The 27,558-nt window shown below is 35.6% G+C and overlaps 2 protein-coding genes across 4 annotated transcripts in view; both read left to right on the forward strand.

Moving 5' to 3' along the window:
• The window catches only part of LOC149573020 (DNA-directed RNA polymerase V subunit 1-like), a 323,206-nt gene that overhangs the window by 189,069 nt on the left and 106,579 nt on the right, over nucleotides 1–27,558 (forward strand). For all 3 annotated transcript variants that reach the window (XM_089814168.1, XM_089814169.1, XM_089814170.1), the window contains one exon: nucleotides 11,932–12,215. In XM_089814168.1, the coding sequence (XP_089670294.1) occupies nucleotides 11,932–12,215 (284 nt within the window). The remainder of the gene's footprint in view (nucleotides 1–11,931; nucleotides 12,216–27,558) is intronic.
• On the forward strand, nucleotides 18,197–21,919 carry LOC149573021 (uncharacterized). Its single transcript, XM_089812112.1, has 6 exons — nucleotides 18,197–18,355; nucleotides 18,609–19,371; nucleotides 19,516–19,802; nucleotides 19,945–20,342; nucleotides 20,440–20,962; nucleotides 21,059–21,919. Exons 2-5 carry the CDS (start codon nucleotides 19,271–19,273, stop codon nucleotides 20,581–20,583), a joined length of 930 nt encoding a protein of 309 aa, XP_089668238.1. The 5' UTR covers nucleotides 18,197–18,355; nucleotides 18,609–19,270; the 3' UTR covers nucleotides 20,584–20,962; nucleotides 21,059–21,919.

Here is a 27,558-nt window from a genome sequence, read left to right on the forward strand (position 1 = left end):
AATATGATACTATTAGCATTTTGTTGTACTTCCAATCTTAGGAAGTAATGGAGAAGACCCAAGTCTTTCATCTCAAATTCTCTGGTTAGATCTTTCTTGCACTGATCTATAAGATGATCATCACTTGTGATTAATAAATCATCAACATACAATATCAATATCACCATACCATCTTTATCTCTTTTATAATATAAGTTTGGATCGGTTTCATTCTTAGAGAATCCTAAGCCGGTAAGATATATATCAATCCTTTCATACCGGGCCTTGGGAGCCTATTTAAGCCTATAAAGAGCTTTCTCGAGTCTACAAACAAAGGCTTTAGGATCATGGGTTTCAAATCCTTCTGGTTGCTCCAAATAGACTTATTCTGAAATCTTTCCATTGAGAGATATTCTCTTTACATCCATCTGATGTACCTTCCATCCCTTAGATGCAGCAATTGCTAAGATAGCTCGAATGGTAGTATATTTGGCAACAGGAGAAAAGGTTTCTTCATAATCAATCCTTTCTTTCTAAGAAAAACCTCTCGTTACAAATCTGGCTTTATATTTCTCAATACTTCCATCAACAACATGCTTTATTTTGAATATCCATTTGGAAGAAACAACGGATTTTCCTTTTGGCCTTGGAACTATTTCCCAAACATCATTTTTCATAATTGATTGATATTCTTTTGTCATAGCTTCTTTCCAGGCTGGATGTTTAATAGCATTAGAAGGATTGGTTGGCTTTGTTTTGGATAAATCAATCATATTTGCTATATAACCAGAGAATCTTTTAGGTCTTTTACTTTCTCCGATTGATCCTGAAGGTGCAGCAAAATCTTGAGCTGGTTCAACTGTTTTTATGGTCCAAAGTGGTCTTTTCTTTGAAATTTCCTCAAGGTTCATATTTTCATTTTCAACCTCGTCTAGGTTCTCTCTCTGGGATCCAAATTCACTAATTCTTTCAGAATTTGATAAGGGAGAAGGTTCATTGGAACTTAAGGCTCTTTTGAATGCAAGATCTTCCTCAAAGATTATCTCTCTGCTAAGCTCAATAATTTTCTGTACAAGTATGAAAATTCTATATGCTTTAGAAGTTTCACTATACCCTACAAGGATACCTTTTCTCCCAGAGGGTTCTAATTTGATTCTCTTTTCTTTTGGAACATGAATGTATGCAAGACATCCAAAAATTCTGAGGTGACTTATATTGGGTTTTAATTTAGTAAATGCTTCTTCAGTGGTCTTATCTTTAAGATAGGAGTGAGGGCTTCTGTTTTGAATGTATACAGCAATACAAGAGGCTTCTGCCCAAAGATGGTATTCTAGATTTTGGTCAAAAATCATGGCACTAGCAGCTTCTATAACTGTCCTGTTCTTTCTTTCAGGTACATCATTTTGTTCTGGGTTATAAGGAACAATATACTCCCTCTTGATCCCCGATTCTTTACAAAACCTTTTAAATAAGTCTGACTTATATTCTCCTCCATTATCTGTTCTAAGGGTTTTAATTTTACGTCCTGAAGATTTTTCAGTTAATGCTTTGAATTATTTAAATCTTTGTAGGATTTCTTCTGATTCCTTGCATTAAAAAAAATAAATCCATGCTTTTCTAGAGAAGTCATCTATGAACAAGATATAATACCAGAATCCTCCAAGAGAGGGCATGAACATAGCTCCACATAAATCTGAATCAATGAACTCAAGTACATTATTTGTTTTCCTAGTACTATCATGAAAGGGACTTCTAGTACTTTTACCCAGAGCACACCCTTTACAAATACTAAGGTGATCTTTATTTAATTTGGGTAATTTGGTAACTATCGTTTCCATAGTTGATAAGGTTTGAAAGTTTAGATGCCCTAATCTTCTGTGTCATATTTCATTTGAATCTTCTGCTTCGTGAACTAGGGCTTGAATGGATCTACTGGGTTCTATAATCAATTCATACAAATATCCCTTTCTTTGACCAATTACTTTAGCGTTCTTGATGGAGGAGTTCTTAGCCCAAGTTAATACATTGCCATCCACGAATGCAACATTGTGTCCATCTTCTAATGTTGTAATTGATATTAGATTTCTTTTAATCCTTGGTACATATAGTACATCTTGAAGAAGAAGAGTATTTCCTATCTTTAGCTTCAAAGTGCAGCTACCAATTCCTTCAATTGAGTGTGCAAAGTTTTCCCCAATAGTAACTTCATTGTTAACTTTCTTTGATAAGGAATCTAGAGTTTCTTTGTATCCCGTTATATATTTGGAAGATCCACTATCAATTACCCATGCCTTATTTGAGATTTCATTTGATAGAGAGGAATACAAAACACAATTCTCTAGATCATAAGTCTCTTCTTCTCTAATGACATTTGTACAATTTGCTTGTTGTTTGGAGTTTTCCAGAGAATTAGATCTATAGTGTGCAAATTTTTCACATTTGAAACACTTTATTTTAGATAGATCTTTCTTGGGCTTTCCATTCTTCTGATTTCCCCCTTTCTTGCCTTTATAGGAGTTCGCATTAAGAATGTGAAGTTCTTCATCTTCTACTTTTGGTTTTCCTCCTTTCTTTAGCTTTATTGACTCTTCTTGAAGACAATCATTCTTGAGCCTGTTAAAGTCCGGAAGTTGATCTCTAGCACTTATTCCTTGTGCAAAAGTTTACCATGATTCTGGCAATCCATTAATGATGTTTCCTATGCTTGACAATTCATCTCTAATGCTAGCAACTCTTAGGAAATAAGAGTTTATTGATTCTCCTTTCTTTATTTGGATGTGATTTAGTTGTCTTTTTAATGCAAGGACCTTGGTTGCATTGTTTGTTTCAAATGCATTCTGTAATGCGTTCATCATATCGTAGGCAGTTTGGTGTTTCATAAATATAGGTATGGTATCATTCTTAACTCCATCCAAGATAATTTGAATGGCTTTTCTATTTCCATTGGTCCATATGGGTTTGTGAGGTTCAACTGGTGGCTGTTTGGATGGTCCATCGACAAATTGTTTAACATTGTTTTCTTCAAAAATCATCAAGATTCTAAATTTCCATGCTTCAAAGTGTTCATTCCCATTGAATTTGTGCTTAGGCCTGATTGTATATGCCATTGGAAATGGAAGACAACTACTAAATATATAAAAGTTCTGATTATTGAAAAATTTGCAGAGCCCTAGATCTGGTAACTTGGCTTTGATACCATGTATAGATCTGCAAATTCGTGAGCCTTAAAACAGACTCAGAGTTGCTGAGAATGATCTTTCTAGCAATATGTATATTTAGATTTGAGAGGCAGAGATCCTTATGTGCTTACTGCAGGTCTAGTCCTCTAAATTCGAACTTGTGTGATTGAACAACTTTGCTATGTATCCGTGGGAAGAAGAATGCTTGTAGATCAGACTACTTGTATTGTGTGTCTCCAAACTACATTCTCAACCCGCCTATATATTCTTCTAGAGGATATGTCCCTCAAGGGACATAACCCTTGGCATATAACTAATAAATTAGTCATCCCTAAGCCGGCGATCTTAATGCAAATATTAGTTATGTCTAACTAAGATTTGTCAGGAACAAACTAAGGTAATTACCTACAAATTGTCGGCATCTATAGAGAACATATATATTATGTTAAATGCCATTCATTAAAAATATATAGAAGAGCCATGTACGATCTGTACCATTAGACCTATAGATTATGTAGGTTAGATTCGTAATAGCCAACCTAAGAGATGAACTTTCAAGTATAGGAACCATCATTAGTGATACAGAACTAACACTGATGGCTATAGATGGATTACCAGTTTCATGGGAAACTTTCGCACAAGGAGTAAGTGCTAGATATAAACTTCCTGACTTTAACAAACTTAGGGAGGTTGTCTTCAAGAAGAATCCAGAGAATGTAATGTCCCCTTTTTAGCATTCATAGCATGATGTTGTCGTTAGCCTATTTCCCCATGGTCTTGTAGGCTAACCAGGACATTAAAGGGACTTAGAGGCCATTTGGCCTAGATAGTTTCAGTTGCAGGTCTTTCTGAGGGGTTTTGAGGCAACTTTGGGCATACTTACTATTTATAGTAAGTCATCTTGGATATGTTCGGACATCCAGTGGCAGAGGTATGTCGATGGTAATTGTTTAAAATCGGCAAGAAGACTTGTTTATCATTGATAAAATTTGTTATGCATTGATAAAGCTATTTTATAAAGTTAAATTTAAATATTTAACTTTATTAATGCATAGACTATAGTTTGTGGGAAATATTTAAATTAAAAGAGTTCCCTTTATTTTATAACACATTGGAGACATAAGTTACATAAAAGGGAGTGATGTTTTATCCCACATTGAGAAAATGAAGGATTGAGCCCTTGTGAGAACACGATAAAAGAAATGGAAGAGCTTCTTTTAGGCATGGTTGGAAATATCAAAGAAATTGGAAATTTTTTTGAAGATTATGTCTCAATAGTTTGAAGGACGAAATCCCTTCAAGCTGGAAATCTTGACACCATTGAAAGATATGGTCTTGAGATTCAACAGAGTAGCAGTCCAAAAAAGCAGATATGAAAAAGCAGCTCGAAAAAGCAGAACCAAAAAAGCAGGCGAAAAAAGCAGTCTGTAAAAGTAGTTCTGGAGATTATGTCTCAATAGTTTGAAGGACGAAATCCCTTCAAGCTGAAAATCTTGACGCCATTGAAAGATATGGTCTTGAGATTCAACAGGGTAGCAGTCCGAAAAAGAAAATACGAAAAAGCAGTCCGAAAAAGCAGAACCGAAAAAGCAGGCCGAAAAAGCAGTTCAAACAAAGCAAAGTAGAAGGGGCAGCATTGAAGGAAATTATTACAGCCACCTACACCCAGGTTGTTTTGTTAGTATTGCTTTTTAGGGTGTTATAAGCTTTCAGCTGTAAGTGTGCATTATACCAGCTTATCATTTTGTATTAAATGCCAAAGTTTTGGCCATATTTCATGAGCATTGTATTTTTCATTGCAATTAAGAAGATAATAGTTGCTGGTGTCATTTAAGCAATTTAATATCATTATTTATCAGCTAGTTAGTTTGCATACCAACTGTTTGTAAAAATGCCAGTTGGCTGTAGGTGTTCATTTCTCATGCTCAGATCATATATATGCACTGAATATTGTCAAAATTGGTAGCACATGCATGTTAGGTCATTGTGTAGTCCATTGTAGTCTTCTAGCACAAGATTCTCATTGATGCAAATTGAAGAAAAAGTCATTTGAAACTAGCTGAAATACTATATCAGTCATACGTCCCTTGGATGTGAATTGTTTGAAGAAATTCCTTGAGCTTTCATCAGCATTTTTTGAGAGTAGATTTGATGAGAGTTACTACAGAGAACTAAAGAAAGGAGGGAAGTTGAAAATAGAAGATGAAGAACTTCATGTTCTTAATACAAACTCTTATAAAGGCAAGAAGAAGCATTTCAAGAAGAAATGTGGAAATCAAAAGAATAACAAATCTAAGAAAGATCTATCCAAAATGTAGCGCTTCAGAGGTGAAAAGTTTGGACACTATAGATCTAATTGTCTTGAGAATATTAAACAAGTGAATTGTACAAATGTTACTAGGGAAGAAGATAACTATGATCTTGAGAATCGTGTATTGTATTCGTCACTATCAAATGAAGTCTCAAATAAAACATGGGTGATTGATGGTGGATCATCTAGACATATTATAGGATACAAAGAAGCACTAGACTCTATATCAAAAAAAAATAATGGCGAAGTCACCATCGGTGATAATTTAGCAAATTTTGTTAAAGCAATTCGAAATTGCACCATAAAACTAAAATCAGGAAATTCTCTGGTTCCCAAAGGAGTACTTTTTGTATCGAGAATAAAAATAAATCTAATCTCAATTACGGTAGTTGAAGATGATGGACATAATGATGCATTCATGGACAGTAAAGTAATAACCTGGGTAAAGAACTCAGTTAAGAAAGCAAAATTGATTGGTCAGAGAAAAGGGTATTTGTATGAATTAAATTCAGAACCTAGTTGACCTATTCTAGCCTTAATTCATGAAGCTGCAAACATAAATGAAATATGGCACAGAAGGTTAGGACATGTAAACTTCAAAACCTTATCAACTATGGAGGAGATGGTTACTGGTTTACCTAAACTAAATAAAGACCATTGAAGCATATGCAAAGGGTGCGCTCTGGCTAAGTACACCAAAAGTCCATTTCATGATAGCACCAGAAAAACCAACAATGCTTTGGAATTAATCCATTCAGATTTATGTGGACCTATGCCTATTCCTTCTCTTGAAGGATTCTGGTACTATTTTTTGTTCATAGATGACTTCTTTGGGAAAACTTGGATCTACTTCTTAAAATGCAAAGAATCAGAAGAAATCCTAAAGAGATTTAGAGAATTTAAAACACTAACTAAGAATTTATGAGGACATAAAACTAAAACTCTTAGAACTGATAATGGAGGGGAATACACCTTAGATTTGTTTAAAAAGTTTTGTAAAGAAACAGGAATTAAGAGGGAGTATACCATTTCTTATAACCTAGAACAAAATAGGATAGTAGAAAGTTAGAATAGAACAATTATAGAAAGCTGCCAGAGCTATGATATTCGATCAAAATGTAGAATATTTTCTTTGGGCAGAAGCCTCTTGTACTGATGTCTATATTCAAAACAGAAGCCCTCACTCCTACCTTAGAGATAAAACTCTTGAAGAAGTCTTTACTAAGGTTAAACCCATTATAAGTCATCTTAGGATTTTTGGATGCCTTGTATATATCCATGTTCCAAATGAAAAGAGAACTAAGTTAGAACCCTCCGGGAGGAAAGGTATATTTTTAGTGTATAGTGAATCATTTAAAGCATATAAGATTTTCATACCTAGACAGAAAAACATTGAACTTAGTAGGGATGTAATTTTTGAAGACGATCTAGCATTCAAAAGAGCCCTAAGTTCTGAAGAACCCTCTCCTTTACCTAGTTCTGAAAGAAATACCAAGTCTGTGTTTCAAAGGGAGAACATGGAATAAATTGACGATGAAATTCAAAACCTAAATCTTGGAGAAACTCAATTCAAAGAAAAGATCACTTTAGGTCATTAAAATAGTGGAGGAAGCATAAGACTTTGTTGCACCTTTTGGAACAATCAGAGAAAGCAAAAGACCAAAAAGATTTTCTAGTTATATAGAAAACATGAATGATTTGTCTAAATTAGAACCAACCAATACTTCAAATGCTATTAAACATACAGCTTGGAAAGAAGCTAACAAAAGATTACCAATCTATTATGAAGAATGATGTTTGGGAAATTGTTCCAAGACCTAAAGGAAAATCTGTTGTTTCTTCCAAGTGGATATTTAAAATAAAGCTTGCTGCTGATGGTAGGATTGAAAAATATAAATCGAGGTTTTTGGCAAGAGAATTCTCTTAGAAAAAGAAGGGATTGATTATGAAATTTTTTTTGCTACTTTTGCTCCTGTTGCCAGATAAACCTTTGTCCAGCCATTGAAGCATCAAAGTGATGGAAAGTACATTAGATGGATGTGAAAACAACATTCCTAAATAGAAAGATTACAGAAGAAGTATATTTGGAGCAACCTGAAGGATTTGAAACTCATGATCCTCACGTTTTTGTTTGTAGGCTCAAGAATGCTCTCTATGGGCTTAAATAGGCTCCAAGGGCTTGGTATGAAAGAATTGATAAGTATTTGACCGGCTTAGGATTCTCCAAAATGAAGCTAATCCAAATTTATATTATAAAAGGGATAAAGGTGATATGGTAATTCTGATACTGTATGTTGATGATTTACTAATATCAGGGGATGATTATCTCATAAATCAATGCAAGAAAGATCTAATCAGAGAATTCGAGATGAAGGACTTGGGACTCCTTCATTACTTCCTAGGAATGGAAGTATGGCATAATTCTGACAGCATTATATTGAATCAAGGGAAGTATACATCAGATATTTTGGAGAGATTTGGAATTTGGAATTGCAAGTGTGTGTTCTCCAATGGATACTAGTCTACATAAACTTAAAGAAGCAGTAGCAGAATATTGGGTCACTTATGTACTTGATAAAGACAAGACCTTATATTTGCTATGTTGTTAATGCCTTAAGTCAGCTTATGTGTTAGCCAAAGGAGATTCACCTAGTTGCAGTAAAACACATTATGAGATAGAAGGCACTCTTAATCTTAGGCTCAAATATGAGAAAGTTGATTTAGATTTACATGGATTTACTAACTTAGATTGGGGTGGAAGTTTTAAGGACAGAAAAAGTATGTCAGGATGTTGTTTCAGTTTTGGATAAGCAATGATATCTTGGATATGCAGAACACAATATTCAATAGCACAAAGTTCCACAGAAGCCGAATACATTGTAACGGTGATTGCCTCTCGGGAAGCAGTTTGGCTTAGAAAGTTACTTGTGGGATTATTTGGGCAAGTCATGAATCCTGTGATTATTCATTGTGATAATCAAAGTTACATCAAGCTTTCAATTAATCCATTTTTTCATGATAGGTCCAGGCATATCGAATTCCTTACCATTATGTAAGAGATGGTAGACATGAATATTGTAAAATTAGAATACATTTTCGCTGCAGATTAGAGAGCTGATATTCTCACGAAACCTCTCTCTAGAGTGAAGATAGATCACTTCAGGAAAAGGCTTGGTATGGTTGAATTGTAAAATATTTATAGTGTTTCAATTATTAATAAAATAATTTTATCATTAGGCTATTGACTGTTATGGGCTCCACCATTTGTATTCATTATTTAGGAGGTGACGAGCTCTGAGATAATGAAGGCTTGTATAAAAGACATTATGAGAGATGACAATCTCTTAGATAATGTACTAAACAGTAGAAATCTATTAGTAAATCTAGAGCAGTTCAAGTTCACACTTGTATAAAAGACATTATGAGAGATGATGATCTCTTAGATAATGTGCTAAATAGTAGAGATCTATTGTTAGATCTAGAGGAGTTCAAGATCACATTGTGATGTAGACATTTCTATGCCTATGAGTTACAATTTGGATAAAGGAACAATTTCATTATTCTCTAGAGTTTATCCTATGTTCTGGTAGATCTTGGCTCAGGATCATGTTGTGATATAGGAAAGCCAATGCCTATGAATCACAACTTGGATAATTGAAAAATTAAATTATTTTTTGGATATTATCTTGTATATTGCATTACATGCAATATCATTATCGCTAGTGTAAGTGATAAGTCATATTACAGGTATAGTAATATGACATAGTATCATGTGTTCAATGATACCTCATGCTTAGAGGATTCAAGTAGATATAGAGTACCAATCTATGCTTATTCATATTAATAAATGATGCTAGATATGTTACCTCTCAGTATGATTTTCAAGGTAAGAGGGAGTGTTAATTTTGTAACATTGTAATCACACTGGTATGATGAAACAGATCGTACTGATATGATAATGCATATGATGCCTTTGAAAGGCCTATAAATATAATTGTTCAGTTCTCAAGCATAATCGGCGTCTCCCTTAGGGTAATCTTGCTTAGTTTAACTATGAACAAAATAGTTAGTTTAATTACTAATTTTTATATTTCCTAATGGGCGCCGATTTTGAGAGGGCAATTCTGGCTGACCTAGAGAGGGACATGCCCCTTGGGCACCATATTTATGGAGGTTATGTTTGTGGGTAAAGAGCACGCAACACAATCTAAGTCTGCTTCTTTAGCATACATTATCTCATACGAATTACAACAAGATATACATATTGTTGTATAACTATTATCTAAAAAAGGAACCAATATTCAATCTGAAATTGATTAAGACAATCTCCAACACATGGAAGGTATTATATCAGATTAATTAGTTGCAGAATTTGCAGAATATTTACATGGTATTAGAGCTCTGGTATTCGAACCTAGGCTTTGCAAATTAAGTAATTAGACTATATATATCTAGCATCATTCTATCTTCAATGTCATACACAATCAAACTCGAGGACAGGTTGATGGGAAAGAACACTTTGATGCCCTGAAATTCAGAATCATGATGATTCTTGAAGAAAATGATGTAAAACAATTTGTTGAATCAACATCTAGACAACCCACAGTTGAACCTCATAAATCCTTTTGGATTGAAGGAAATAGGAAAGTCATTTAGATCATATTAGATGGAGTGAAAAATGATATCTTACCCAAGCTAACAAAGCATCAAACAAAATTAGCTACGATAAATGCACTATTAAATGCATATGAGGTTAACAATGCAACTAGAGTTCTCGCACTAAAAAGGCAACTAAATTACATTCAAATAAAGAAGGGAGAATTGATGGATTCATATTTCCTAAGGGTTGCCAGCCTAAGAGATGAACTTTCAAGTACAGGAACCATCATTAGAAACACGAAACTAACACCGATGGCTATAGATGGATTATCAGTTTCATGGGAAACTTTCGCACAAGGAGTAAGTGCCAGAGATAAATTTCCTGACTTCAACAGACTTAAGGGAGATTGTCTTCAAGAAGAATCTAGAAAACTAAGGAAAGGAGGGAAATTGAGAACAGAAGATGAAGAACTTCATGTTCTTAATACAAACTCCTATAAAGGCAAGAAGAAGCATTTCAAGAAGAAATGGGGAAATCAAAAGAATGACAAATCTAAGAAAGATCTATCCAAAATAAAGCACTTCAGATATGAAAAGTTTGGACACTACAGATCTAATTGTCCTAAGAATTCTAAACAACAAGTGAACTGTAAATTTGTGTGGATGTAAAGCTCATGGTGAGGGAAGCCTACTATAATAAAAGAATTGAACATCTGAAAAATTAAATTTGGGCAGTAGTTTCTCAAGTAACACTTCATGGAGACTAATTATGTAGTTATGCAGCTCAACAACAGAAACAGCAATGACTGGAGCAATTTCAGAATTGAATTTTGAAATGGTGTATTCCTTAATATAGATGGATAGGAAACTCGAAGAGGATTTTCAGAGGTGGGCATATGTATCGATTTGCTATTTTTATGAATAACTTTGATTTGAGTTCTCTAAGCATCAATAAATTAAAACCTATATGTGTTGAAGATGGGTCTGATAGTAGAACATAAAATTTGAATTTCGTGGTGGTGATCCTGGAAACACTATCTTTCTATCTGTATATTATGAGAGCTGGTAATATTGGACCATTTTATGGAGCTAAATGGGTTTTAGTTCCTCTGGACGATCTTCTATAGGGAATACAAGGACTTCTAGACTACCTATTGGTTAACAAGGAAGCACTTTGAGATCAATTTTGTTTCAATGCAAGAATGATATGATCACAATGTCAGCAGCATATGTTGATTGAGTGGGCATCTTGTATTAGAATACATTTCTGTTTGTAGGTGATAAATCGAAGGAAACTACAGTTTTAATTTCATTTATGCATTTTTTTATCTTCATTTTTTATTTTTTTTCTTGAAGGAGGACTTTTACCAAGTCATCTATATATAAAAGTAATCATGTAGCCATTTGACGCACCATCTCATCTGAAGTAAAACAATTATATCCATATGTTTGGTTAAGAAATTGAGAGTGAAACATAATAATCCACTTGGAACAAACCTTTAATTAAAGCTATGGGCTTAATCATAAACATAATGATCCACTTCATCTATTTAAGCATTGCCTATCAAATAAGATGGGCTTATGTGTTTGGTTCACAGATAGATTGCCTAAAAGTGGTAAGAATCATTAGTATTATCAATTATGTGCGCATCCAATTGGAGGGGATTTTTTGGTACTTAAAATTTCATGGTCTGCAAAATAATTTATTTTAAATAATAAACATTTTGAGTTATATGATTATAAGTATATATTACATGTATTTTTTAGCATTACTTGTTTGTTCACTTAAAATAAGAAAACAAGTTATTTTTTATTAAAATAATTTCTTGATAAAATTACTATTCCTTTGTTTACAATATGCAGGTGATGACCGAATTGCTGATATACAAATCTCATGGAATAAGGAAAGCCTGGAATCATGGGTTCCTCACCCTATAGAATCTGGGAAGAAGGATAAAGGAGAGATAAAAATAGAAGTAGTAGTCGAAGCAAATGTTGTCAAGAAACATTGTGATGCTTGGAATATTGTCTTTGATGCATGCTTACCTTTTGTTAGTTTTCTGGATCTCAACAGATGTGTTCCATACAGCATTCATGAAGTATATAAATTAATTGGAATATCATCTGCCTATCAGCTAATTATACAGGTATGCAACTTACAGTTTTTATTTATTTTTCATCTTTGTGACTTGAATACAATTTATGGTTTTTTATTTGTTTCTGTCTATCATAATCTTACATTCCATGGAAACAGATAGTGGTTGTACTTGATTTTGCAATATATTTCATGTGATCTTCTGTACATAATCTTTTTTAAGCTGGGCGAGCTAGAGCCTAGGAAGTCATACACATTTTATGTCAGATAATAAAACAATATAACTATTGTCCGAGCATCATCCTTTCTTGGGAAGCCTTCTCGATCTTCTGTACATGATCTTTTTTGTGTTGGGTAAGCTGTAGCCTAGGAAGGCATACTCATTTTCAGATACAAAAACAAGATAGTTATTAGCTGAGCATCATCCTTTCTTGGGAAGCGTTCTCTGGCTACCCTTTTAATTTCTTTGTTGCTACACAGCACAAAACATTACAACACATACATTACAACAGTTCTTCAAATTATAAGGGAAGCTTCCTGCGACCTAACAAACTTTAAATTTTCCTAGAGTAAAACTATAGAGAGATTTTAAAAATGTGCACACTATACAAAGTTTCAGTGGGAGTTTTGTCATTATGTAAATTAGAAACTAGCTTTTTTATGCCTCTGTTGATAGTGGCAAATTGGGCAATCAAGCTTTTTTAATGTAAAGAAGTCTAAAATGTTTCAAACTTTCAAGCATAAGTGAGCAAACCAAGCTTCATATTTGATTGAAGAAGAGATGAGTATGCAGTTGCAAACAAAGATTTGAAGAAAAAATAGACAAATTCTTACTACAAGCTAAGTAAACACAGTAAACTAGTATTAACTGCAGATAACTAAACAAGTGAACATGATATTATTTCATGAAATAATCAACTAAAGTTCGTACAAAGTTACAAATTCATAAAGATGAATCTTGCTAATACGGAGCTCAACAAATGTATTGTCGTGTTAATTCTTTTCATTAACGTACAAGCACAGTATTTGCAATAACTTTACTTGTACATCAGTATCTAAAGCATGAATTTCATATCAACTAGCCATAGCAAATTATGTGCTCAAAGTGTGCACTCACAATCTTGTAACAATAGCTCAGGGATTTAGAATAGTGATAAAAAAAACTATAGCTAATAAATTTGTTTTATCCGCATATGTATAAAAGGAGGAAATGCAATAAATCTAAAACAATCTAAACTTAAAATCATAGTTTGCAAGCTCTGCAAGTATTCTTCGAGTTGCCAGGTAGTCTCTATAATTTTACCTGGGCGACTTTCAAAAGTTAAACTCTAGCAATTTTATAGATCCAAAAGCGAGTAAAATTGTCAACACATGTAAAACATGGTTTATAATATTATGCTCAAAAATGTTAGTTAACTTGCACTGTTGATGTGTTTTACCCAATAAAACCATGCATCTTCTCTTTAGAGATGTCATTTCTTTTAATTCAATACATTTTGTAATTAATTTGACCCTTTTTTTTAGAAGATTTTAATTTTCAGTAATTGCTATATTGCCAAGTTTTTGTCAAGCATTTGCTGAGCTTTTCTGAATTGAAAATTTTGGCCTTGCCAGTTAGATTCCGAGTCCAAGTCTGCAAACTATGCTGATAAAAAGCATTCTGTCTTGTCAAAGGTTATTGATTCAGACTTTTAATTTAGGTTTCATGTTTTGCTATTGGAACTAGAACTTGGTAATGTGGTATGCCATTTTTTGCATTGTGGTAAGCGTACAAGAATGTGTATAAAACTATAAACTATAAGAATATTGATACTTGTAATTCATAACTCCCAATAAATAGAATAGTTAAATTGCAATAATCTGTGCCTGTTCTGGTCAAAGAAAATCAAGTTTGGACTAGACGCATTTTGTCAAACAGTTGGCATATGTAAGACTGCTGTTAATTAATGAATCACTGTAGCCTGGTTTAATGATCATAACCCAATCTAACCGTCAACTGTCCCACATACTTGATTTAATGTTTGCAAAGGCTCATAACATTGATATGTTAAATACATAAAATTTCAAACTGAGTTACAACAATGTAATAATGCAACAGTCTCTTTAATGACTGAAATATAGTCGGTTTCCTATGTGCTATGGAAAAATCATAGAAAACAACATCGGACGTTAAGAAGTTTATGGAGATATAACAGACAGACTGAGTTTAACAATGAGTAATGCTGCTTATTTGGGAATGAGAATATCCGTGTTGCTGGGAGAAGTGAATCCGTGCAATGCTAGGGTGAAGATTCTACACTGCCGTCATGTAGGGGACCTTTGAATCCACTGGAAGCCTCCTGCGATTACCCACGGACTCCTCGCCTTGCGCTAGCTGCTGTCCATGCCCTTACTACCTTGCTGCGTCTGGAGTTACAGTTGTGTCAGCCTCCAATGAACTGAAGTTGGATGCCGGTCTGCAGTTAACTCCACGCAAATCCTGCTTGCTGCTCGATACAAGGTGACCTCTGCCTCAGACATGAGTTTGTCCGCTGACCCACTAGCTCATGTGAGGCAGTACTACCTCCTCTTTGGATACGGTGACTGCCCTGCCTGTCTGCCAACCACTGATATTCTGTATTTACTGATTATCATTACTGATTTCCGTCTGATATGCTTCTTTCTTCCATTAAAGCTTCAACTTCTTATAAACCTCCAAAGAGCAATTTGAATTTCAGTTCAGAAAATGCGAAGTGAGACACTAGGTTTTCGTCTAGCCTTTCTCTTTTCCTTAAGGGGATTTGTCCTTGGGAAATATCCAGTCACATTTAACCAACTCTTAGGATTTGAGTAAATAACATATTTTCTTGGTGTCAATCCCAATGTAGCTCCAGGCTTATATAACTTCAATATGAGGGAAGACAGAAACAACTAGGCAATGTGGGATTAAAAGCCAATTTCATCTTTCAGTCACTTAAGTTACTTTATAAAGTATAATAACACTAAAATATTTAAATAAATCACTTAAGTCACTTGAACTTTAATATCTTTTGAAATACTTGTCTGATTGCTATGTTGTTTGAAATAAGAATCTCTCTTCGTAATTCCCTATGTGTATTACTCTTGTCTTACTATATAGTATGGCAAATGGAGTCCAAATGATATCGAGTGAAGGCCAAATCCATAAATCGTTGAATGTTGGAGATGAATCAATCCTCAGAAGACCCTCTAACCATCCTCATTAGCCTACGAAGATCCAATATTAGGCTAGTCCCTGAAATTCTGATGCTGGCAACACATGGGGACATTGCATAAATACCTCATTCTTTTACCATTTTCTTTTAAAGACATTTATAGGAATAAGTAGATTGGACTCAATTTAGATTTGTATTATTTTTAAATGTTTATTGTCACTTATTACCATTACAGATATCCAGTGCTATCAGATACTATACATACCCTCTTTCATTTCTCAAGACATAACCTTTCCTTTGTTGATAATGCACCTAGGTTGGTCTGGATATTAATTATGAGTAGGCTCAATGTGAAATCCAACCCAGTTCCCATCAGAACAGAAATAATTGGAAGTTCTATTTACAAGTTGGAAATTATGTAAGAAGCATACAGATCTCCCATTCACACATACTATTTATTTGACAAAGTTACTGGAAGTCTGAAACTATTCCAAGTTTCAGATACAAAGCCCATATGTGTATTAATGCAACGAGATTAATAGCATCTCCCTCTCGCAGTATAATGAATTTGACTTAATGCTAATAAAATCAACTAAGTATGTAACTTCAATTAATGGTAAATCCCTTTTTCGTCAAGTCATTCATTTATATTTTATTAATATGTTACTTCTTGTGTCATTGAAAAAGCTTATGATCACAACATTTATGGTCTATATAAATTCAACTAAATCCTATGAAGACTTAAGAAATAAAATTTCAAAACTCTAAAGGAAAAAGTGAAAAGTTTTATTAAGGAGTTGGACATCATCTAAGAGGCAAATATGTATCCCATTCACACATACTATTTATTTGGCAATGTAATCGGATTTACTTAAAATTTCAGATATAAAAGTTAAAACCCATGTGTATTAATACAACATGATTAATAGCATCTCTCTCTTGTAATGTAGATGGATTTGTCTTCGTGTTGATAAATTCAATAAAACATGTTGTTTCACTGAATAGTAAATCCCTTTTGGAAAGCTATTTGTTTGTATTTTATTATACATTACTGCTTGTGTCAGTCAGAAGTTATGATCATGGCATTATGGTTTATATATAACAAATATTAAGAAAACCTCTCTTGTATTCCATATGTAGTTACTGTAAAAAAGGAGAAACAATGGCTGTAGGGAAATGTTGTTCTTTTGGATTGCTTTTACGCAGTTTCCCCTTATGCAATACCTTAGGTTTCAATTTTATCTTATCATCAATGCTCTAATAAGCCCGCTATTCTTGCATAGATTTGTACATAGTTCTATTATAATGACAACCACAGAATTCTTGCTTTACAATGCTATGGTCGACGAGAACTAATTTTTGAGATATGCTCATATTGGAAAAGCAACAATCAAACTGTTGTATCCAATTTAGTATAATCTTTTTAGTGAACGTGGTTTGCAAAGTGTATTTTCAGATCTTTGTCACTAAGAGTACTATATGCAATTGGCTTGGAAGAGAATGGAGAAGTCAAGTAATTCGATTACCAATGGTCCTTGAACTAATGAGAACTAAGCAATAACTTGTTGATGTTAGTTTTGTACCACTACATAACATGTAGCAATTGAACACCTGATATGGAATATCAAATCCTCAATTCCTCTCTTGAAAAGTTAATACTCATGAAGACATAAGAAAAACTACTCCAATGTTCCTTACACCTGTGGATACTAACTCAGTATATCAATGTGATGTGCTGGTAATCATGTAGGTGGCCTTACACTATTTGTTTGAGGACAAATTGGACTTTTGGTAGGATGATGGTGACAATGTTTTGTATGAGTTCCAGAGGATGTTGATGGAGATGGAGATGGTGATGGTGATGGTGATGGTGATGGTGATGGTGATGGTGGGTGTAGTGCTAGATAATGTTGATTGCACGAGGAGGTAATAATGCTTCCAATGACTTTTACCTTCCTAACTTTCTAGAATGAAATTTGACTACTCAACTACTCGCTATTCTACTCCTACTCCTATGAATGGAAAGGTTAGAAAATGGATGGGGATCGAATCTAATGAAAGCTAACCGGGGGCTCTACCTCCATAGATGCAATGATTCAAGGGAAAGGAACTAGTTTACCACACAAGGCTTCCTAACAAGCCGCTAGGATGCTAGTGGCCTAGTTTATAGATCCCTATCAAACATCCACTAATATCACCATGCAACTATCCATCTACTCTTACTCTTACCAACTTTCTTGAAATAAATTCTACTTCAACAACTTCAAAGGAAATCTGACTTTAACTATTGGAAGTAGAAACCATGCAATAGCACCAAATGTTCTTAATCACCATGCAAGTCACAACAAGGATAAAGAGAGGCAATTTTGGTATTATCTTAGCAACAATTTTCTTCAACCCTTTACAAATGAGAGCAAATGGCCTTATATAGAGGTCGAAATTACAACCGACGGTAGAGATAAAGAGGCAAAACCAACGATCTAGATTGGATCCTAGAAACCCTAATTAGGGTTGCCACCCCATTGACCAATGAGAAGATGCCACCTCATCAAGAGACCAATGAAAAAAGGAAAAGTGGCAACCAATGAGAAGGCACCAAAATGGTAGCCAATCAAAATCAGACACCTATCCTACCCATAGATGGAAAACTCGCCGAGTACTTGGGGAGTTTTTAAAACTCGCCGAGTTTCCTAGCTCGGCGAGTTTTTAACCAGTTAACTCGCCGATTTAAAAACTCGGCAATCTGGTAAAAACTCGCTGAGTAATCGGCGAGTAGTTGGCAAAAACTCGGCGAGTTTTTATGAAAAACTCGCGATTTAGTGGTGAACGCGGCCTGTGACGGATTTAAGCGGCAGTGAGTGTGTTTTTTCTCATGCTTTCTTGTATTTGCATTGTTTAGAACCTTGAGTGAAGAGAAGAAGGTTTGGAGGCATTCTTGGCTGATTGCAAGTGATTCAAGGCGGATTTGAGTGGATTGTAGAGGATTCTAACCGATTTTAGAAGACAAATTTCTTTCCAGGTATGTTCATCTTATCATAGTTTGAAAACTTTTTATAGTTTTATAACAAATGTTCTTTTTTTTTGGTTGTTTTTTGTAAATGTTTTCAAATCATTTAAAATCATTTTGAATCATTTGAAACCCTAGCTTCTAAGGATATGGTTGAAGTTTGTTGTTTGCTAAGGATATGGTTCAAGTTTGAAATTTGAATCATTTGAAACCCTAGCTTCTAAGTTCTAATTTTGTTTATTCATTTCTCTATATATTTGTGTAGGGCAGCGGTCAACCATTAAAAAAATGACAAACCCACAAGAAGAGTGGCCACAAACACCATGCCCATCTGGATATATAGGCACTCGGCCTAAAAATGCAAGAGATAAGGCATGGTGGTATGCCTATGAAGCTCCAAGTCCAAATGATATTGGGAAGGTGATATGCATTCCTTGTGAGAGAATTATTTCTGGAGGCATAAACCGCCTCAAATACCACCTTGCAGGCATAAAGAAACATGACTCAAATCATTGTCTCAAGGTAACTTATGAAGAAAAAAGATTCATCCATGCCCTACTTGCAGCTGCTGAAGAGAAAAAATTGAATAGGGAGAGGGCAAAAATAGCTATGAGGGCAGCCATAGCTGAATCTGAAGGAGCTCCTTTTGATATGCAAGAGGAAGAAGAAGCACTTGAGAACATACCAGGATCTCTTCGTGGCCCACGGATCCGCAAACAAAATTTCACTTTTACCGGTTCCACTTCTTCTACATCTCCTACTTCTTCATGACCACCATCCAGATCCCCATCAGGGATAGGTGGTTATTTTGTGCCCAGGAACACACCTGGAGCACAACCATCATTAGAGGGCACTGCATGGTTTAAGGAGGTGCATGAGCAAATTTATATTGCAGCAGCTGATTTTTGGTTTTTCAACAATATCTCAATGAATGCCGCTGATAGTCCCTATTGGGTCAATATGGTGAATGCAATGACAATATCAGGCAAAGGGTACAAGCCGCCTAATCGCAAGGATATGAGTGGAAGGTTAGTATTTTACTATTTAGTAATTGTAAATAATTGAGATTCACTTTAGTTCATTGTTATATTTCAAATCTTAATTGTTATAACTTATTTCCTAATTTTTTACTAATACTTCACTTTATTTAATATTGCACTTAAATTTTGTAGGTTGCTTGAAAAAGCGGTTGGTAGGGCAAGATTGTTGATAGAAGACCAAAAGAAAGAGTGGAAGAAGTATGGCTGCACCATTTTATCTGATGGTTGGACAGATGGAAGAAGTAGAACCATTATTAACTTCTTGATTGCTTGCAAAGATGATGTGGTGTTTTGGAAATCTGTCGATGCCTTCAACAAAGTGAAAAATGCAGCCACATTGGCTTTAATGTTGGAGGATGTTGTCATGGAGGTGGGAATAGAGAATGTGGTGCAAATAATCACAGATAATGCAGCAGCAGGTAGATTTAATTTTTTATATTTGAATCAATATGAATCATGAATGTAATGCTATGGTATTATTCAATTTAGATTTGATGTAATTTGTAAATACTAAATATGGAAAGTTTGTTACTGATTATTGATTTTTTGCTAATCTTTTAGGTAGAATCCTCCAAGAGAGGCATCCCACACTTTTTTGGTCACCTTGTGCAGCACATGTCCTTGACCTTCTTTTGGAGGACATAGGAAAACTTGATTGGGTGAGTCCAGGTGTGGAAGATGCTAGGCGAGTCACGAAATATATATATAATCACCCATGGGTTCTCAGTTTGATGAGAAAAGCCACTAAAGGCAAATATTTGATGAGACCTGCTATGACAAGGTTTGCAACGGTCTTCTTGACGTTGCAAAGTATTCTTGACGACATATTGGCTTTGAAGCAAATGTTTTTGTGTGCTGATTGGGTTGCTTCACCTTACTCAAAGAAGCCCGAAGGAGAAGCTGTGGCACGAATAGTCTTTGATAATAGCTTTTTTGCAAAGGCTAAGGAGATTGTGGAGGTAACTTCATTATATTTTTAGTTTATTCAAGTTTCATTATCAATTCATAACTTACTATGTTATTAACTAATTTGTATTTTTCAAATTTCAAATGTAGATGTCTCTGCCCCTGGTTCTAGACTTGCGCACATGTGATGGGCAACAATCCCCAATGGGAGGTCTTTATGAGGCCATGGATAGGGCGAAAGAGGCTGTTAGAAGTTACTATCACGGGGACAGTCTCAGATTTGACCCCATTTGAGAAATAATTGATAGGAGGTGGAACAATATGCTCCACCAACCTATTCATGCAGCAGGCTACTTCTTTAATCCCAAATTCAGATACTATGATAATTGATTGTCCTTCAAGTTGGGATTTTAATAAGTCTTTATTTCACTTTACTTTTTAAGGTTGTGTAGTAAGACTTGATATCATTTTCTATTTGTTTTAGGGCTGATGATTCCTACTCTGATCCTAATGGAGAGGTCATGGAAGGTCTCTCTAAATGCATTGAGAGAATGATATCAAGTGAAGAGGAGAGAGACCTTATTGTGACCGAACAACAAATCTATGTGGAATCAAGGGGGTCCTTTGTTCTCTTCTATGCTAGCAAAGAGAGCAAGATCTACTCAAGCACCAGGTAAAGCGTCAAACTTTAAAACTTTTGCTAATTGATAAGTTGTGCTTTTGATTTTGTTTTTTATTGCTTTATAACTTTTTTAATTTTGTTTTGCAGATGCTTGGTGGGCAAGTTGGGGTGGCAATACCCCCAATTTAAGGAAATTTGCTCTTTGAGTCCTATCCCAACCTTGTAGCTCATCCCATTGTGAGCGCAATTGGAGCTTATTTGAGTCCATCCATACAAAGAAAAGAAACAGAATGACTCAAAAACGGCTTAATGACCTTGTTTATGTGCACTATAATCTTAAGTTGCGCATAAAAAAGTCACAGCTCTTAGAACTACCTGGTCCGCTTGATCTAGATGAGATAGATCCTTATTCTGATTGGACAGCACAGGAGCCAAGTCCATTGTTTACACTAGATGAGATCGCTGATTTGGAGAGGCAGGCCATGGAGGGGGAGGCTGACACTGATTTTCAGTTCACTATGGATGACATTGAGGATGAGGATGAGGATGATGATGATTCAGGCGAGGATCAGGCATTACCATTAGGAGGAGATGCATCGTCTTCTAGGACGCTGAGCCAGTTAGTAGGGATGTCGAGCGAGGGGGCACAGCCACAGAGTTCACAGTCATGCAGCTCATGCCCTATCCCAGTGCGGGACACTTCTTCTAGGACTAGACCCCCTCGCTTTCCTGCTAGTGCAAGTGGAAAGAGGAAAATGTGATTGACATTGTATTGATGTATTTAGACTTTTAGTATTTACTTCTAGTTTGACAGATTGAAACTATTTAGTAATTTACTATTTTGCTTCCTACCATGAGCATTCTGCATGAGAATGCAATTTTGTACGCATTATGCATTTATATATATATAGCTAAACTTTGTTTCTTTCTTTTGTATTGTCTTTAATTAACTTATTAGATGCATCTTCTCATTAAATTTTGCAAAATAAATGTATTTTTAATTAAATTTCAGCGGTTTTTTAGGTTCCCGAGTTTTTCTCGAGTTTTTTTTTTAAATCGCTGAGTTTTTCCCGATTAAACTTTTGGGGGGCTTGGCGAGTTTTCCAACTATGATCCTACCCAAGAAAAAGGAGAATTTGCCACTTGGGCTTACATCAAATGATCTTCTAATATAGTTCTACCCCTTTCTTTCATCTTTTTAGCTAAAGTGATGAACTTGGCTAGCTTATCGTTGACTTCCTTCATGGGAGGACAAGGTGTGTGTTTCATCTTGAGCTCAGCTGAATTCATCATGCTGCTTGCTGCTTGTAGTGTCTTCTCATGATCCTTCTCATATTCTTTCGTGTATCCGATAAATGCATTGAGGGAGGCAAGGGTGCCCAAATGTTTCTTCTTGATGGCAACCTTTCCCAACTCATCCAATCTTGATCGAAATACTGTCTCATTGATGTTCTCCTCTTTGATATCTTCAAAATCAAACACAACCCCGACATTGCTCATTATGGTTGAAATGGAAGTGTCAATGTCTGGGTTGTGCTGTGCTATCTCATTTTGCACCTCTTTAAGCATTCTCCATTTGATAATCAAGGCAACAAACCTAGACTCCACCGTACTCAATCCTCCTTCATCCATCAACTTGGCCCTTTGCAAATATTTCTCCGGTAGCTCAATGAATGCCTGTAGCTTGGGAATGGTTAAGTCCTTGACTGGAAGGAAATCCTTCCATTCACCTTCAAATTTTCTGAATTTATCTCTAATAGCCACCAATGACTTGAATGTTGAGACAAAGGAATGCAAGAAATTTCGCCCATCTTGGATTGTATCATGGATCCAATCCTTGACTTTATGTAGTTGAGCTGATATCTCTTTTGTGTTGCTCCTGCAGTCTTGAGGAAGGGCTACCTAGTGCAACTGTTGGATAGGTTGGCAATCTCTCCAATACTTGTTCTCAGCCTCCAACTTTACAATCATTTCATTTGCCTTCCTCAACCTTTCTTTGATTGAAACCATGCCTTCTTGGATCTCCTCACACTCCATGTCATCTGTGATTCTTCCCAAGTTATGCTCTACTATCTCATATTCCTGAGCTACAATTTCATCCAATGCCTTGCTAACCATTGGTATAGCAATCTGAACCTTTTGGTGACCACCATTGTCGCTCCTGATTGCCTTTGTCACTGTTTCTGCAATTTGTTTCTGGTTCTTGCTATTACCCTTTTCTACAAATCCTTGGATGTCTTCAACTGTTCGAACAGTCACTACCTCACCCCTTGCCATAAGCATTTTCCTTAACCAAAGTGGTGCGGCGCATCTCCCCAAATCTGGATTTGGTTCAATTTGCCAATCATCACCAACGGCCTCGGCCACCTGGCTTACTTCCTCAATATCAATTGGGCCATCTTCTTCTTCACTAGTAAATGCCATGTCATCTACATGTTGATTCTTTGAGAGAGGAGAGTACTCGGTGCTGTCACTGTAACCGCTTGATTCTATAATAGAGCTCACCTCTATTGCGGCCCCTTGTCCACTTGTATTATCTCCTTAGCCTCTTGCCTTAATTATGCTCTCCCTTGATGGTGTTGCCTTCTATTTCTTGGCTGGGGGTTCCTGATGTTCTTTTCCTTTCTCAACCTCCAAACCTCTCTTCTTGCGTCTAACTGTTCCTTGCTGCTAGCCACTTCCTTCACCCTTTTGTCCGACTGATTCCGCTGGACCTTCCATTGGCTTCATCTTCTCATAAGTAAGGTGTACCCTCTAACTTTGTAGTTTGCTTAACTTCCCATTGTACCACGATTCGTACCATGACTCGGTGTGCAAATCAACTACTCTTGTAACTACCTCCAAGGAAGGATCCTAGTGATCATTCCAATCCACTGGATTCAACTTCGTTCCATCCACTATACCATTATCTTCTCTCAGCACATTTTCATTATCTTCCAATTGATCTGGAATATCAAGGGCTCTCCATCTGGTTGCCCTCATCATGTTCACTAACAATATTGAGAAAGATAGCTTTCTCACATGAAAGTCATCCAGTGCATTGGCCCAGAAATCTTCTAGCGTAGGAACATGTTTGAATGTATTTCCATGAGATGCCTTGATAAGACCATTAGGATCAAATCCTTGCCTTGCTCTATACCATGCTAGATGATACCATTCCAATTCTTTCTTCACAGTTACAAAGGTGACAGGATTGGGGCAGTTATCATTGCCAATTCCAAATGAGAAAGTAATCCCTGTCTCACCTTTGAGTTCCATTATTCGGTCATAATGCTCAAGTTGCCTAGCCAACTCCATTAAAACTACCTTGTCGGGTGGGTACCTTGGAAGTCTTGGTGGGACATACTGTGCTTCCTACTACTCTAATATAAGTGAATTGTGGAAATTGGGTGAACCAACTCCCATATTTCTTGATTTTTTCTTTTGCTTCCGATGAGAGCCTCTTAGCAGGTATCCTTTGTAATGTCCTTACTGTCTTCATGGCAAAGGCGTGACAAAACATCTTATAGTTTTTGTTGTTGTGCGAATGAAGCTGTGGGTAGCATTCATGCACCAAACATTGCCCCAGCCCATTACCAATTACCCCTAAGGCCTTAAGTCCTGGATTTTCATACAATCTCACAATCAGAGAGAATAGATAAGACGCCATATAGAATTGCTTTTGATTTTGTACGGTCCTAAGTTGCAATTCTAGATTCTCGCTTATGATCCTAGCCCTATCAAATATTCTTTTTCCTTTTTCAATTTCATCAATAAAGAAGTACATCTAGTTTTCGAATTGCATACTTTGATCTAGGCCCATGATCCGGCTAAGAAGCACAACGAGATCGCTATACTCTGATTTGAAATCTAATACGGTGAGCCTTGATCACCTGGTGACTCCCATCTTGTCTTTGTGTAGCCAATCTTGCTTTAGATGAATGAAATAAGCCTCCGGGTTATCTTGAAATAACTTTGCTGCTTGATCCATCATTACCATTGTCATGCTTTTGTACTGGGGGATATTGAATGCTTCTTCGATCACTTGTCTGCCAATGTTGGCTAACACTGTCTTCCCTGCATCAAAAATGATGGACTTACTAACCAAATCAAATCGGGATGCACATTCCATTACCAATTTTGGACAAGGCAAGGTAGGGGGGAAAGCCACCGTGTGTACAATTCCGCTTTTGTAGATCTTTGCCATGGGGGATTGCCCTTCCTTCAGTCTGTCTTTTAGCTGTATCATGTTCACTGTACCGATATTGGTTTAATTATTCGCGTCACTTTTGAGAAAAAAGGAGGCCCTAGGCATCATGTCTTGTTCTTTTTAGTATTCATTCCCTTAGGGTTATTGTTTTCACTAACATCTACCATCCTAAACACTTATTTCTGCCCCTTCGTTCTAAGTGATATGGACTATTTTTATCGATCTCCAACCTACTTTCTATCGGTGGATTCTAACTTATTTTTGCCTCCCGAAGCCCTATCACTACACATATCAATTTCCAATCTTCAACCTAGGGGTGGGACTACCACTTATTTTTGCCTCTTCGTTGCCTTAGGATGGACTACACTTATATCTCCCAACTTCAACCTAGGGTGGTTTGGCTTATTTCTGCCTCGCCAAATGTCCTATCATAGAATCTACACTTATTTCTCCAAACTTCAACCTATAGATGGGATGATGAAGTGGTGGATGATGAATGCAAGAAGAACATAAGGGAAACAAAACCGAGCAAGAACAAGGAGTGGAATCCACCTTTAAACCAGCTTTCAACTCTAAAATGAATTTAATTTTATCTTTACCAATAGCCAGACTCTTTTTGAATTTCGATCAAACCTTTAGAAAATCCAAGCCTACTTGCAAAATCAGAATTTTAATTTCTTGGAAACTACCCAAGTTTGCCAAAGATCGGAACTTCAATCATGTGTTTCCTCGTCCAAGTAAAACCCAAATATGGTGTAAAAAACTACAACCCTTTGCAAGAAAATTGGTCCTTTCCAATCGCCAAGCAAGAAGAAGATATTCTGATCTGCTCCAACATATAGTCTAGGGCAGAAATCACAGCCCTAGTTGGAAGAAAAAAATATGCCAACAATGAAAATCTGTCTCGGAAAAAATAAAATCGCCAAGTCCTTTGCAAAAAATTGCCAAGCATGAAAAATATTCAAGTTGCTCCATCATTGCCAAGGTTGAAATCTGCCCTCCAAAAATCGCCAAACACATAGAACTGCCTTTCCTTAGAAAATTGCCAAGCAAGAGAAGAAAGCTGCTCTAAAAGAAAATATCACCAAGCAAGAGAAGGTTGTGATGGAATGAAGAAATGGGAGAGGGAGGAGCCCTTTTGTACCACTTTCCCTTTACTCCTCCAAGCTGGCCGACTAGCACCTATAAGAGAAGAAAATTATATTAGTGTCTCATTAACGGTCCCAATTTAAATGCCAAGCTAAAATTAATTTTGCTAATAGTGAAATTTGGACATTTAATTACCGGTTAGGACCAGAAATTGCAAAATAAAATTAAGAAAGCCTTGGAGATGTTAAAAATTTGCATTTAATGACATTTTGGTAATTAAAATATCATTAAAATCGGATTGAGATCGATTTTCAATTTTAATTCACCAACCTTTTTAAATATTTTAAAAATCTTCCAGGCAAATTTAACCAATTTAATGCAAAATTTTGTAATTTAATCCATTTTTGACTTTGCAGTGCAATTTTTAATTTTTCCAAGATAAATCATTTTCTCTAGCATCCAAAATCGATTTTCCAATTTAATTTCACTATCACAAAATTTTCCTTTTCACCAAAAATTTAAGATTTTCCAAAACAATTAAATCCAAGGAATTTTATTTTGAAAATGCTCAAGATTATACAATTACATCCAATTTTCAAAATCCGTCTAAGGCCAAAAAATTTGTAAATTTAGCCTGCTGAGTATTGTTCTAACCATGGAAAAAATGTTATTTTTGGAATTGTTTGGCCTAAGGATAAAATTACAAGTTCTAGAAAATCAAGTTAACACCGGGTGAAAAAAGAAATTCAACCTCATCCCTCCTGGCCCGAAGGCGTCCAAGCGTAGAATTTCCAAATTAAAACTTTTTTGGAGAACCCCGAAAAAATTTGCTAAGGCGATTGAAAATGGGATCCCCAAAATTTTGGGGCGATGATGTGAGAACCTCACAACATAACTCTGATATAATGTCCGATCTGAATTTGATGGACCAATTTTCCCATGGTGTTGATTATGATACAAATGCTGTCTTGGTAGATATTACTTCAGTCAACCAATCTACCTAGAAAGGCAATGTAAAAACCCCAACCAAACTCACACTACTAAAAGTACGTTATTTTCCCAAATTTTGAAACGCCACAGTGGAATATGCACTGCCCACAACTAATTGAACAATTTCAAATAGATCTAGCAATTAACTTCTTTTACTTAAATGCGGCTAGCAGCAAAATGGCTAAGTTATATAATTAACTATAATTGGTACCAAACTGAATGTCTTGTAATTGGGGTTTATATCAATATGCAATTTTTGATTTAAGGCAATGCTGCAACAACAATAAATTTAAAAGAAGCCTGTGACTTCAGATCCAAATCGATATGCACAAAAATTGACATGCATTTCACACAGCTTTGCAACTCCAGTTGAGATAAT

This window comes from Cupressus sempervirens, chromosome 2 (genome assembly GCF_028749045.1).
Source record: "Cupressus sempervirens isolate cs-2001-9-10 chromosome 2, ASM2874904v1, whole genome shotgun sequence".
Classification (NCBI taxonomy): domain Eukaryota; kingdom Viridiplantae; phylum Streptophyta; class Pinopsida; order Cupressales; family Cupressaceae; genus Cupressus; species Cupressus sempervirens.